This window comes from Rhincodon typus, chromosome 38, assembly GCF_021869965.1.
Source record: "Rhincodon typus isolate 14 chromosome 38, sRhiTyp1.1, whole genome shotgun sequence".
Lineage (NCBI taxonomy): Eukaryota > Metazoa > Chordata > Chondrichthyes > Orectolobiformes > Rhincodontidae > Rhincodon > Rhincodon typus.
Window position 1 is genome coordinate 613,233 of NC_063369.1, and position 13,559 is coordinate 626,791.

At 43.0% G+C, this 13,559-nt stretch overlaps 1 protein-coding gene across 2 annotated transcripts in view; it reads right to left on the reverse strand.

The window, feature by feature from the left end:
* Window positions 1-13,559, reverse strand: part of slc44a2 (solute carrier family 44 member 2) — a 76,871-nt gene that overhangs the window by 3,701 nt on the left and 59,611 nt on the right. For both annotated transcript variants that reach the window (XM_020517152.2, XM_048617903.1), the window contains exons 12-21: window positions 9,890-9,989; window positions 9,448-9,540; window positions 8,384-8,471; window positions 7,089-7,351; window positions 4,717-4,811; window positions 3,058-3,161; window positions 2,662-2,735; window positions 2,440-2,510; window positions 1,233-1,321; window positions 827-911 (exon numbers count right to left, since the gene is read on the reverse strand). In XM_020517152.2, the coding sequence (XP_020372741.2) occupies window positions 827-911; window positions 1,233-1,321; window positions 2,440-2,510; window positions 2,662-2,735; window positions 3,058-3,161; window positions 4,717-4,811; window positions 7,089-7,351; window positions 8,384-8,471; window positions 9,448-9,540; window positions 9,890-9,989 (1,062 nt within the window). The remainder of the gene's footprint in view (window positions 1-826; window positions 912-1,232; window positions 1,322-2,439; window positions 2,511-2,661; window positions 2,736-3,057; window positions 3,162-4,716; window positions 4,812-7,088; window positions 7,352-8,383; window positions 8,472-9,447; window positions 9,541-9,889; window positions 9,990-13,559) is intronic.

Here is a 13,559-nt window from a genome sequence, read left to right on the forward strand (position 1 = left end):
TCTCCTCCACAGATGCTGCAAGACCTGCTGAGCTTTTCCAGCAACTTTGTTTTTGTTCCTGATTTACAGCATCTGCAGTTCTTTTGGTTTTTATTTGGAAATCAGAACATGATACTGGAAAGTTACCTGTCCAGCGAAAAATTCTGGTTCTTGCTGAGGTGAAATCTCTAATCTGGATCTACTTTTAACCCTTTCACTAGGACATTAAGAACTAAAATGATTTTATTTGCCTTGTACTTTTCTCCTAGAAGTGCTGACTCTGTCTTACAGATCCTCACATAACTGATCATTCTAGGAACGAGGAGGTCTTTAGCCCTTTAAACCCATTGTGCCAGTGAGATGACAGCTAATCCACAAGTAAAGCTGAGACTGAGTGTGTCAACAAGCTGCTGGGGAGCATTGTGTGAAGCTGCTTTCAGTCAATGGGCACAACAGGAATCACTGGATATCGAGAAGGTGTCTCAGCTAATTCTCATCTTTTCTAGAGGCCTGCTGGAGTGCTAGTACTGACATTCCAATGTAAATTAGCAAATTCAGTAAATATTACTGACTGGAGCTTTCCTGGTTTATACAGCTCTGCTGTTCCTCAGACTGACTCACCAAGTCTCCAGAAGTGACGAAAACAAAAGTCAGATTTTAAAAATAAGTTTCCAGTTCATTCTGTAGCAATACCTAATTATTTAAAGTTATTAAAATTTTCCACTAAAAACTTGCATTATCAGGAAAACACAATGAGAATTCAATTTGCCAGGCCCATCTTTAGTTACAATAGCTGTCAAGTAACTTAAATACAGATAGATCACAAGTGTTCCAGTAGCATACTTACAGAAGCAGAGGAACAAAGTGTCCACACACATTGCATACACACTGAAGAATCCATGTGCAACAAGGTAAGAACCCACGATCAGAGTCTGCAACACAAACAGAAGTATCACTGCTTCAATCAGTGCTTTTCCACAGATTCAATCTTTGCTCCTGTACTGTATGAATGGTAGTGCCTGATATTAGTTAACTAGCACACAGCAAGGATTAGTAATTATGTGAACTTGCTGGCTTTTACTCACTGTACAGCACACTAATTACTGTCTTTACTTCAAGGTAAAGGTCTACAATGGAAAAGCACCCAAGAGGGGAATGTATTCTTTCAGCCATACTTTTGTTGCACACCCAGCATTAAAAAAGGTGTGGGGACACATTCTGCTTAAAGCAAGCACTTGACTGATCTCACTCACCAACAGTGGAACCCAGTAGTAATTCAGGGTTGGAGCCTTGTCTTCAAATATGGTTATTCGTTTCGTGAAGAAGAAGAATCCAAGAACACCTAGAGAATAGAGACAGACTGAATGACTTTAGCAATCAATCACTCAACAACTGACTGATTTATTTATTAAGATGAATGAACACACACTGGTCAGCATGGTGAGGGAAATCATGTTCTCCTCTTAAGGATTCAAGCAGCCAGCAGCAGAGTCCATACCAACATTAACTCCCAAAAAGATTAAAATTTCTCTGATTTGATTCCAACTTGTTGCTTGTTCCTAATGTGACAGCTGCTCCACTGAACATCAGCAACTGATTACACTGGAATCTCAAACTGTTCTCAAACACATCTCACATGCTCAGGGTCTCGCAACTCTTGGTTACTTCCCCTTATCTCAGGGATACACAGGGCAATTGGAGAACCAAGAATTGCCTGAACTCTGCATAGACCACCCTTGGTACCAGAAATGTATTAATCCTTCATGGCACGATATAACCTGGCCTTGCCATACCATACCAAGTTGTCACTAATCAGTCAACAGAATGTTTACACTCTGCACAGACTATCACAGCCAGGCTCAGAAACAATCCATGGTAGTGAGGAGACAACAAGTTGTGAGTGTATGAGGCAGCCTGTCAGCTCCCAATCAGACCACTTGGGTTGGGAGTTACTATCCAACAACAATGGGCTATTGTAACTCTGCAGAAAGGGTCACGTGTCTCAATTTCTAATATTAAAGTAACATAAAACCTACAGATCTACAGAGATGTGGGAGTAGGTGCGTGTGATTCACCACAGCATGGAATCAAGGACTTAGAGTTTCTCTGATCTGGTACCACACTCCGTTTGATAACTCATGGGGCCCACTCAAATTGAGTTCATAATCCCAAGTTCGAAATGTCCATCTCACTGAATAACTAGAAATGAAGATTGCAGAACGAGGAACTGGCGGGGCAGAGTGTGAAGAGGGAGAGCGAAAGGGCAGTCCTCTGGGTGGGGGGGAAGCATCAAGCTGTTGGTCCTGGATTTTTGTAGGTGGAGGGGGTGCAGACAGTCAAATCTCAGAATTTCCATTATCTGTACTTGGCACAGCCTGGTCGACAGGAGATTCAGGAAAAACAAACCTCAAAACCTTCTCCATTGTACAGAGAGCAGAGTGAAAATAAACAGAGACTGACCCACTCCTCCGACAATAAGCAGTTTGCCCAGAAACAGTAGAAAATCTGTGACTTTATCCAAAACGACGACCCTGTGGGAAAACAGAGAACTGGGTAACTTCTCACAGATGGACTTCCATGAGCTCCTCGCTGCTGAGATAGATATCCCATCTGTCACCCTCCCCTCCCTGCCTCATTCCTCCTCCTCAACCCCCCTCCAGGCTGCCCTACCATCCCACTCACCGGACAATATTTCTCATCAGTAAGAAGAAAGCGTTCTTTGCAGAAGTGCAGAAATTCTTCCCATAAATTGCAACCTACAGGAAAGAAACAGGAACAAATCACTCACTCAGGGTCACTTATAGCCTCTTCTGTCCTTGGCCCCTCTGTTGGTGTCTCCGACTGAGCACAGGCAGCAAGAGGGAACGAGACTTAGGAGAGGAGGAGGATGTGATGGAGCAGGGGCAACAGGAATGTGAGAAGGCGGCAGAGGGAAGACAGCAAATCTTGAGGGGAAAACAATTTTTAAAACGGAGGAACCGATTTTCGCTCATCAAGATCCCAGAAATAGCCTTGAGATAAGTAACCAGAGAATCTAACCATTGAGCCACAGGAAGTTGGAAGGAGATGAATACTTGCCATGATATAAGCATTCCTGTTCAAAAACTTCAGGAATTTCTCCAAACACCAGAAGCAACATTTCAAGCAAGACAATATAAATTTTGCGACTTTATTCTGTGCACCTGCAAACCACAAATGGAAACTTTTATTGACTGCTCAGGCAGAATAAAACAACTACACTTTTGTTCCTATTCACTCATGAGACGTGGGTGTTGATTGCTGGGCCCAGTATTTATTGCCCGTCCCTCAATGCACTTGAGAAGGTGGTTGTGAGCTGCCTTTTTGAACTACTGCGGTCCACGTGCTGTAAGTAGCCCTTACAGAGGGAATTCCAGGATTTTGACCCAACAGCACTGAACGAATGGCAATATACTTCCAAGTCAGGATGCTGAGTGGGCTTGGAGGGGAACTTGAGTGGGATTTTGTTTCCATGTGTCTCCCGCCCTAATTCTTCATGGTCATGGGTTTGGAAGGTACTGTCTAAGTAGCCTTAGGTGAATTTCTGCAGTGCATCTTGTAGATAGTACACACGGCTGCTACTGAGTGTCAGTGGTGGAGGGAGTGAATGCTTGTGGATGTGATGCCAATCAAATGGGCTGTTTAATTCTGGATGGTGTCAAGCTTCTTGGGTGTTGTGGGAGCTGCACTCATCCGGACAAGTGGGGAATATTCCATCACACTCTTGACTTATGGATAGGCTTTGGGGATTCAGGAGGGGAGTTACTTGCTGCAGGATTCCTAGCCTCTGACCTGGTTTGTAGCTACAATATTTATATGCCTGGTCCTGTTCAGCTTCTGGTCAATGGTAACTCCCAGGATATTGATATTTGAGGATTCAGTGATGGTAACATCATTGAACATCAAGAGATGATAGTTAGATTGTCTCCAATAAGAGACAGTAATTGTCTGATACTTGTGTGGCCTGAATGTTAGTTGCCACTTGTCAGCCCAAGCCTGGATATTGTCCAGATCTTTGTGCATTTGAACATGGACTGCTTCAGTATCTGAGAAGTCACGAATGGTGAACATTGGCAAACATCCCCACTTCTGACCTTATGATGGAGGGAAGGCCATTGGTGAAGCAGCTGAAGATGGTTGGGCCTAGGACACTACCCTGAGGAACTCCTGCAGAGATGACTCACCTTTAACAACCACAACCATCTTCCTATATGCCAGGTATGACTAACCAGAGATTTTGTCCCCAATTCCCATTGATTCCAATTTTCCTAGGGCTTGTTGATGTCACACTCAGTCAAATGCAGCCTCAATGCCATGGGCAATCAATCAGTCTTGCCTCACCTCTGGAATTCAGCTCTTTGTCCATGTTGGAACCAAGACTGTAATGATGTCAGGAGCTGAGTGGCCCTGGCAGAAGCCAAACTGGGCATCACTGAGCAGGTTATTGCTCAGCAAGTGCTGCTTGATAGCAATGATGACACCTTCCACCACTTTACTTATGATTAATAGTATATCGCTGGGGCGGTATCTGGCCCAGTTGGATTTGTTCTGCTTTGTGAACAGGACAATTTTCCACATTGTCAGATAGATATTAGTGCTGTACTGCAGCGGAACAGCTTGGCTAGGGGCACATATCTATGCATCATCCAAAGCAGCAAGTAAACATTACTAATAAGAAATAGATGATGGAAAGAATGTAAAGGTTCCAACAGCTTTTACCTTTCATTTTCTGATCAATATATTCCAATAAAACTCTGATAACCTGGACAAGGGCTAAGAGGAGAGATCCAAATGCCAAGGTGCCAGTGTGGTATCTGCAGAAACAGAAAGATATGAAAATTAATTGGAAAAGACCCTGTCAATAGTGTAGCAAACACCACAGGAGCTCGATTGCTTAGTGTAACTGGTAACATGCACCTTTACTCCAGGTGTCTCCAAGGAGGGGGAGTACCTTGCAGAAGAGCCTTGGGCTGTCCCCCCATCTGCCCAAAGAGACCAGGGAAGGGGTAGAATCTAGGAAGGAATCATCTCTTTTCCTAGAAGGAGAGATCTGAACCCTCATCTCCCTTTTATAAATTACACCTCTGTGCAGGGTTAAGGCTAGAAACATGTTTGGAACCGAAGGAAAAAAAATACTGTACAGGATGAAAATCAGAAAATAAAGAGGAAAGCTTTGAAATACTCAAAATTGAACAGATTCTTCACAAAATCCAGCAAAGTTTCAGGATTTTGTCTCTTATTTAACCTTCTATCACTTTTACTTCTCTTTCCCAGTCCAGTGTCTGTTCCTTTCCCGCTCATCTGCATTTACTTTTATTGTTGCTATCTGTATCAGGAGGCAAAGGACTGATACACAAACCTGACCATGCACTTCTTTGAGTAGCCAGTGGGTGGCACTTCGACCCAATGAATGAAACTGGGAACCACTTGTGCAAGTTCACGACGAGGAGTGGGTCAAATCGATTCAGAACAACATCCGACACATTCTCTGGATTCCTGTAAAGTCAACATAGTCCTAGAAAACCATAGGGCTGTCCTCCCATTGGAGAGAGATGAATGGTGGTGATTTAATCTGAGGGGCACTACAGCTCAGGCAAGGGAGAGGCTGAGAAGGACAGTCCTTCATGGTAACTGAACCCACTCTGTTGGTATCACTCTGCATTGCAAACCAGCCATCCGGCCAACCAAGCCAACCAACTGGATTCCTGTAAAACATGAATGGAGGCCTGATCCACAATCTTAGTACATCTCAACATGTGCTCTTCCATGTTCTCATCCAATGCAAAGTCCTTGTCTGCTATCCTCTCACCTCACTAATAGCAGTGACAACAACCAGCCAGATCACACACCAAAAGTTCCTTCCTAAACCTCTCTCCTTTAGGAATTTGAAAATCAGGTCATTATTGTTGTAGTTTGCACAGTGGATTTAAGTCCGATTTTGTATAATTTCATACCTTGCTGGATGTTGAATTATCCAATCTTACCAGGACAAAAGCTGCGAGAAATCAAATATCACTACACTGCAGCAAGCACAATGTGTGTGGGTAATTTCTCTGGATGTCGGGAATGACACCGTGCTCAGTGCCATATCCAACATACGGGAAACCATGAGGCATTGAGAAACATGCTCAATATCAATGCAACAACTAAACTTTGTGACGTACGGCTAATGGCCCTTCATACACCCAGCCCCCAGTCAGCTCAATGCAGAAGTAGGTCTTTGTTATGACAGACGCAATAGTGCATCTGCTTGTGCTTCCTGCAATGTCCACAACAATATACCAGCAAGTTCAAAACTACTGGCACATCTACAGCGTCAGCACTGGCACAGTGAACTTTATTAGAAGTAGTTAGTTGTTTCAGTTTTTCACTACAAAGTTTTTATCTGTGTGGACGTGCACAGTTCCCCCCTCACATGAAGGTGCTCACCCTCCGGGGTACAGTTTCCCCTTCTTCCAAAGGGATGACTCTCCCCAGATTCTAGTTCCATCTCCTGAAGGGGCTGACTCTGCTCAGTGTACAGGTTTAATTGATGGAGATAACAGCATTCAATATCTTCTTGCATTAACTTTGATCCCCATCAGATTATTCAAACCCACTTGCCTGGATGGGTGCAGCTCCAACAACATTCAAGAAGCTTCCAGGACAAAAAGCAGCCTGCTTGGCTGGCACCACATTCACAAATATCAATTCCCTCCACCACCAACGCTCAGTAGCAGCAGTGTGTACTACCTACAAGATGCACTACAGAAATTCACCAAAGATCCTTAGACAGCACCTTCCAAACCTACATCCACTTCCATCTTGATGGACAAAGACAGCATGGGAACACCCTGCAATCCTCTCCAAGTCACTCACCATCCCAACTTGGAAATATATCACTGTTCCTTCAGTTTCACTGGGTCAAAATCCTGGAAATCCCCCCCAAGGACATTGTGGGTCAAACTACAGCAGGTAGACTGCAGTGGTTCAAGGCAGCAGCTCACCACCTTCTCACGGCAACTCGGGATGGGTAATAAATGCTGGCTCAGCCAGTGATGCTCACATCCCACAAATTAATAACAAAATGGGATATACACACACACACTTACCTGAGTGCACGTCCTATTGAAGCAAACACAGGGAGTGCTGGAATGTCAGCCGGTTTATTAAAAGCCCAGTAGTAGGAGGCAAAAGCTCCTGCGAGTGTAACTTGTCCCAAGGCAATGACAAAATTGCACAGCCAGAAGAACAGAAAGACGTTGTAGAATTGGAAGACAATGAGGTATCGATGATAGTATGACTCGCCTCCATAGAAAGCAAATATACACTCTGCTTCCGGGCACTGCTCTATGATCTTGGAAGTATTAAAAGTCTAGAAGGAGAAAGACAAGTTATTCACAGAAATACCACACTATAATCATAACACGCAACCTCACGAGGCTGTAGAGGAGCTGTTCAACACCCTTACTACAAAGTTACATTAGACATTGCCTACCAGATCAAGCCTTAGCAGTCCTCATTCAAGCCAACAAGGATTTCATCTCCTGAGCTTTTCCCCCAAGATCGGAACAATAAGATCAGGCATTTCCACAAAATCAGATGGATCTAGTTTCATACACCCACAAGGAAACTTTGAGCAAGGTATCTCGATTCAGTTCTGGTACACAAATCCAGGAACAGTGATGTCTGGATCATTTGGTATCGCTCCATTCAGATTGTTGATTGTTCCCTCCCCATTGCACTGACTACAGCTGAAGTTGTTTAGGAGCTTGTTTAAATGGTAGAGACGAGCCAAGTCCTCTCACACACCGATGGAACCACAGGCATATCCAGAAGCACAAACAGACATTTCAATCATGAACTGAATTGACCAATCCTTCCTTGAAATGTGTAGAGTTGGTGGGACCAACTTACCACCTCAACTACTGTCCAATTAAGGGCAGCATGGAGGAAGAGAAGCAGACTGTAAGTTGCTGTGGATCAGTGCAATGACAGTCACCAAGGGAGACTGTCAATTCATTATTATCAGATGCTGTCCTCTTTCTAACCCATTATAAACCAGAGCCACAAGGAAACAGTGGACAGAATCTCTCTGCTGATTGAGACAGAGATAAACTCTCCAACAACTTGTGTTGGGGAAAGCAGTGATGAGAGATGCTGGAACAGCAGGCTGTGTCCGATTTTAAACAGGAACTGGCCATTCGGTCCATCTGGTCCAGACAGGTCAATGGCACAGAGCAGCCACAGACTGATTGAATGATGAAGCAAACCTCCCAGAATACCATCAAACAGACAAGTTGGAGGCTGTGCCAGTCAGAACACAGGTGCTGGTAGGGGAAAATGAGAAAGGAAACAGCCCCCCTCCCCTTTTCCTCAGCATGTTTTGTTCAGGAATAGTACTCACATCAGGATTACAGGTCTTCATGGTGTAATTACAGGTCAATTCATTTGCCAGCACTTTATAAACCGCTTTACTGGAGGTGGACAAGAATCTTCAGAATCAACAGTCAAGTCAACAGATAACTTCTTCAAATGGAGGGTTAGAAATTACAACACGGGAATTTACTCCAAAAGGTACATACAGAACATTTGTACAGTGCCCAGAATATTCACTCAACCAACATGTATAATGAACGAATCAATCAGATTGGCTAAGGCCCAATCAAAGATCAATGATGAATGAAGAAGTTTCTTGTTTTACATGGGTTTGGCCAGAATGTGAGAGAACTTTGAATGGTGTCAAAGGACATTAAAACAGGCCTCAATTCATTATTGGCAAAGAACAGGTTCTCCTAGAGTGAGGCCATTCCACCAGTAACAACCCTCCTTCAATTGTAGAGTTTTAAATTAGACTTTTCTGCTAAAATCTCTGGTGTGGAACATGAAACCACAACTCTGCCTCAAAGGGGAGTGTAATACTGAGGTGTGTCTGTGTGTCGGAGACGGCAACAGCATGCGCGAGAACCAGAGCGAGAGAGAGACAGACAGACAGCCAGCCAGAACAAGAGAGCAAGTCAGAGAGAGACAGCATGTGTATATGAGAGAGAGCAAGTATGCTTTTGTTTGAGAAACAAGGAGCGTGCAAGGGTGAGCAAGAGCAACTGTCTGTTTGGAGGGACGAAGGGGGAAGAGCATGAGGGCAACAGAAGAGAACTTTTTGCCCATTTCCTTTTTTGAATAAGGGTATAACATTAAGATATTTCCAATTCACTGGTGCCTTTCCAGAATCCAGGGTACTTTGGAATACTATAACTAATGCATCCACTATCTCTGCAGCCACTCCTTTAATACCCTCAGGTGCAGACCTTCAGGCCTCAGGGACTTACCTGCTTTTAATCCCATCAGTTTACTTAATATCTTCGCCCTAGTTATTGTAATTACACAAAGCTTTTCTATATTAAGTGCAGTTTTCGGGAAGAAATTACATTCCACTGTGAAAACAGAGACAAAATATTGGTCAAAGGATACACGGCAGTAATGCCCCAGTAAGCTATGCAGAGTAACAGCAGGAGAAATGTGATGACAGGATAGACCAGAGTGGACATAATATAGCCAACAGCTCTGTGGAAAGAGAAAGAAAATATGACAAGTCACTGATATTGTTGTCAGAGTCTTTCTTAATCCAACGGTCTTCTGATTTTCTCCCACAAGGTCCAACTGGATATGGTTGTGAACTGACTTCAGTAAGATGTCTACGAGACCATCAACATTCCCCACCCGAAAGCCAGAGCACATCACAGCCCACCGCCTGATTCACCTGCCTTAAACCCTCCAGCCTCCCTGCCCCATCACTTACCTCAAACCCCAAGCCCTCACACCTCCCAATGCTTCAGCTCCACTTCAACGCTGCCCAACCCCCAGCCTGGCTTAGAACTCAAAATATCCTCTTTATAAATTGTTCTGTACTCACTTGCTTGCTTCCTTTAGCAGGGCTATTGCTATCATAATCCTCTTCCGTAGGAATATTAATATCAGAATGATGATAAGTTCCAGGACCACCAGAATGATTACTGCAATGAGAAAAGGAAGACATTAAATGTGTGTCTCTCTCTGGGAGCAGAGGGACATAAATCAGAGCTGACATCTGCCCTTATCAATTGGAACTGGTTTAACTCTGATCTTTGTAGAACTTTCCACAACAGCAGCTGTCACCCAGGATTCCGGAGTTAAAATTTTTTTGACAAAAATTGTGTCTTTGTCGAATAAGAAGATTTAAAGCTAACCTTATGGAACTGAAACTAAAAATTGTAGGACTATTGAGATTGGACAGCAGCAATGCCTAACCTTTCAGCCACGATAAGTAACACTCTTGATACCCTTTTCACTCAAATCCATTCAATATTCTTGTGCTGTCAATTGAGAGCAAAATGAAATACCATTGAAGAGTTAGGGAAAAAAATTCTGATTATCCCTGAAGTCACAACAATGAAAGTAATAGAAGGTAAACAAATATATTGCAACCATTCCAGGTTTAAGTCTATAAACATGACTGCAAATGGTGCAAAAGAGGACAGACACTCACCTTGACCTTTTCTAGGTGCCCTGTTTTAAAGCGTTGAACAATAGCATGGAACATCTGCCCTATCACTGACATTAAGCTAAAATGGTCTAGTTTCTTGCTCTCCCTCCCAATTTTTAAAGAAAGGAACAGCACTTGCCAATTTCCAATCCAATAGAATCTTTCTGGAATCCAGGGAATTTAGGAAAATTAATGCATTGACAATCTCACTACAATCCTAGTGAAGATGAAATCCATTAAGGACAGGGACTTGTCAAACTACAGCTCTGACAATTTGCCCAGTACCACTACTTTAGTGATTGTAATTTTCTCAAGTTCTTCCCTCTGTCCATTTTCTGATTCAGTTATTTCTGGATGTATTTGTATTGTCTGCAGTGAAGACTGATACAAAATACCTGATCAATTCGTGTGCCATCTCCATATTTTCTATTATTAATTCCTAAACGTCTGACTACAGAACTAAGGCTCACTTTGTTAATTTGCTTTTTTTTTGATATAGTGTGTAGAAACCTTTATCTGCTTTTATATATCTAGCATGTAAACATATACTGTCCATGTTTCAAGTCAACAAAATAAGTAACAGCCATGGTCTGTTCATTTCTCAGGGCAATACCAATCACCTTTCCTAGATTGAAATTTGTACAAGGCTTGGCAGTTAAGTGTTAATCATCACTGACGAGTTCATTCCCATGGCAACATCTGAACTAGAGTCCACTTGCCAACAATAATCATTCTTCTCTCATACAGTACAAATAACTGGTTTCCCCCGAAATGGGGATCCTTGTAAACTGATCTGCCAAGCACAAGGCTGAAAGCTTGGACAGAACGTGCCTTTTTTCCAGCAATAATCAATCACAGTTCTATCAAGGTGACTGTTTATACCCTAAGGTTTACTGCAGTCAATCTTGTGTCAATAATTTGGGATTTCTCTCTCACATAAACATGAAGGCCCAGAGCTCTTTGCGGTATACCACTGCTGACATCCTACCAATGGGCATATATCCAGTACCCCTTTTCTCTGTTTAGTGCCACTCAGCCAATTTCCTAACCAGGTCATCAAGTTGTCCTTGATTCCATAAGCTTCAACTTTAGCCAATAATTTCTTATGACAAGACTTTATCAGTTGCCTCAAAAAAGGTCCATGTAAATGCTAATAGATAATCCCTCATTCACCACTTCAGTCCTTGATTTGAAACATTCGCCCCATTCCTTTCCATAGACACCGCATATTTTCTTCTTATTTCAAAGTTTCAACATCCACAGGATTTTCCTTTTCTGTTATACAGTCAGAAATGCACAGCATGGAAACTGACACTTCAGTCCAACTCATCCATGCCGGCCAGATATCCTAAATTAATCTAGTCCCATTTGCCAGCATGTGGCCCATATCCCTCTAAACCCTTCCTATTCATATACCTAATCAGATGCCTTTTAAATGTTGTAATTGTACCAGCCTCCACCACTTCCTCTGGCAGCTCATTCCATACACTCACCACCCTGTACGTGGAATAAGTTGACCTTTAGGTCCTTTTTTTAAATATTTCCCCTCTGATCTTAAACCTATACCCTCTACTTTTGGACTCCCCCAGCCCAGGGAAAAGGCTTGCCTATTCACCCTTTCCATGCTTCATGATTTAAAAACCCTCTATAAAAAGGTCACCTTTCAACCTCCAACATTCGAGAGAAAATAGTCCCAGTCTATTCACAGCCTCTTCCTAAAGCTCAAACCCTCCAACCCTGGCAACATCATCATAAATCTTTTCTGAACTCTTTCAAGTTTCACAACATCTTTCCTATAGCAGGGAAACCAGAATTGCACACGGTATTCCAATAGTAGTCTAACAAATGTCCTGTACTGCTGCAACATGACCTTCCAACACCTACACTCAATGCATTGACCAATGAAGGCAAGCATACCAAATGCCTTCTTCATTATCCTGTCTACCTGTGACTCCACTTCCAAGGAACTATGAACCTGCACTCCAAGGTCTCTATGTTCAGCAACATTCCCTGGGACCTTACCATTAAGTGTATAAATCCTGCGCTGAATAGCCTTTCCAAAATGCAGCATCTCACATTTCTCTAAATTAAACTCCATCTGCCACTCCTTGGCCCGTTGGCCCATGTGATCAATGTCCCATTGAAATCTGAGGAAACTTTCTTCACTGTCCACTACACCTCCAATTTTGGTGTCATTTGCAACCTTACTAACCATACGTCCTACGTTCACATCAAAATTATTTATATAAATGAAGAAAAGCAGTGGACCCAGCACCAATCCTTTTTACACACCGCTGGTCACAGGCCTCCAGTCTGAAAAGCAACCCTCTACCACCACCCTCTGTCTTCTATCTCCGAGCCAGTTCTGTATCCAAATGGCTAGTTCTCCCTCAAAGTGAGATCAAACTTGTTAACCAGACTACAATGAGGAACCTTGAACGTTTTACTATAGTCCATATAGACCATGTTCATTGCTCTACCCTCAATCCTCTTTTGTCACTTCTTCAAAAAACTCAATCAAGTTAGTGAGACACAATTTCCGACGCACAAAGCCATGTTGACTATTCCTAATCAGTCCTTGCCTTTCCAAATACACGCAAATCCTGTCCCTCAGGGTCCTCGCCAACAATGTGCCCACCACCGATGTCAGGCTCACCGGTCTATAGTTCCCTGGCTTTTCCTTACCAACTTTCTTAAATAGTGACACCACATTAGCCAACCTCCAGTCTTCTGGCACCTCCACTGTGGCTATTGATGATACAAATATCTCAGCCAGGGGCCCAGCAATCACTTCCCTAGCTTCCCACAAAGTTCTAAGTTCCACCCGGTTAGGTCCTGGAGATTTTATCCATCTTTACACGTCTTAAGACCGTTTAGCACCTCCTCTTCCGAAATATGGAGCTTTTAAAAGGTTGCTATTTATTTCTTTACATTGTCTATCTTCTGTATCCTTCTCCACAGTAAACACTGATGCAAAATACTTGTTTAGTATCTCCATCTCCTGCGGTTCCACACAAAGGCAGCCTTGCTGATCTTTAAGGGGCGCTATTCTCTCCCTAGT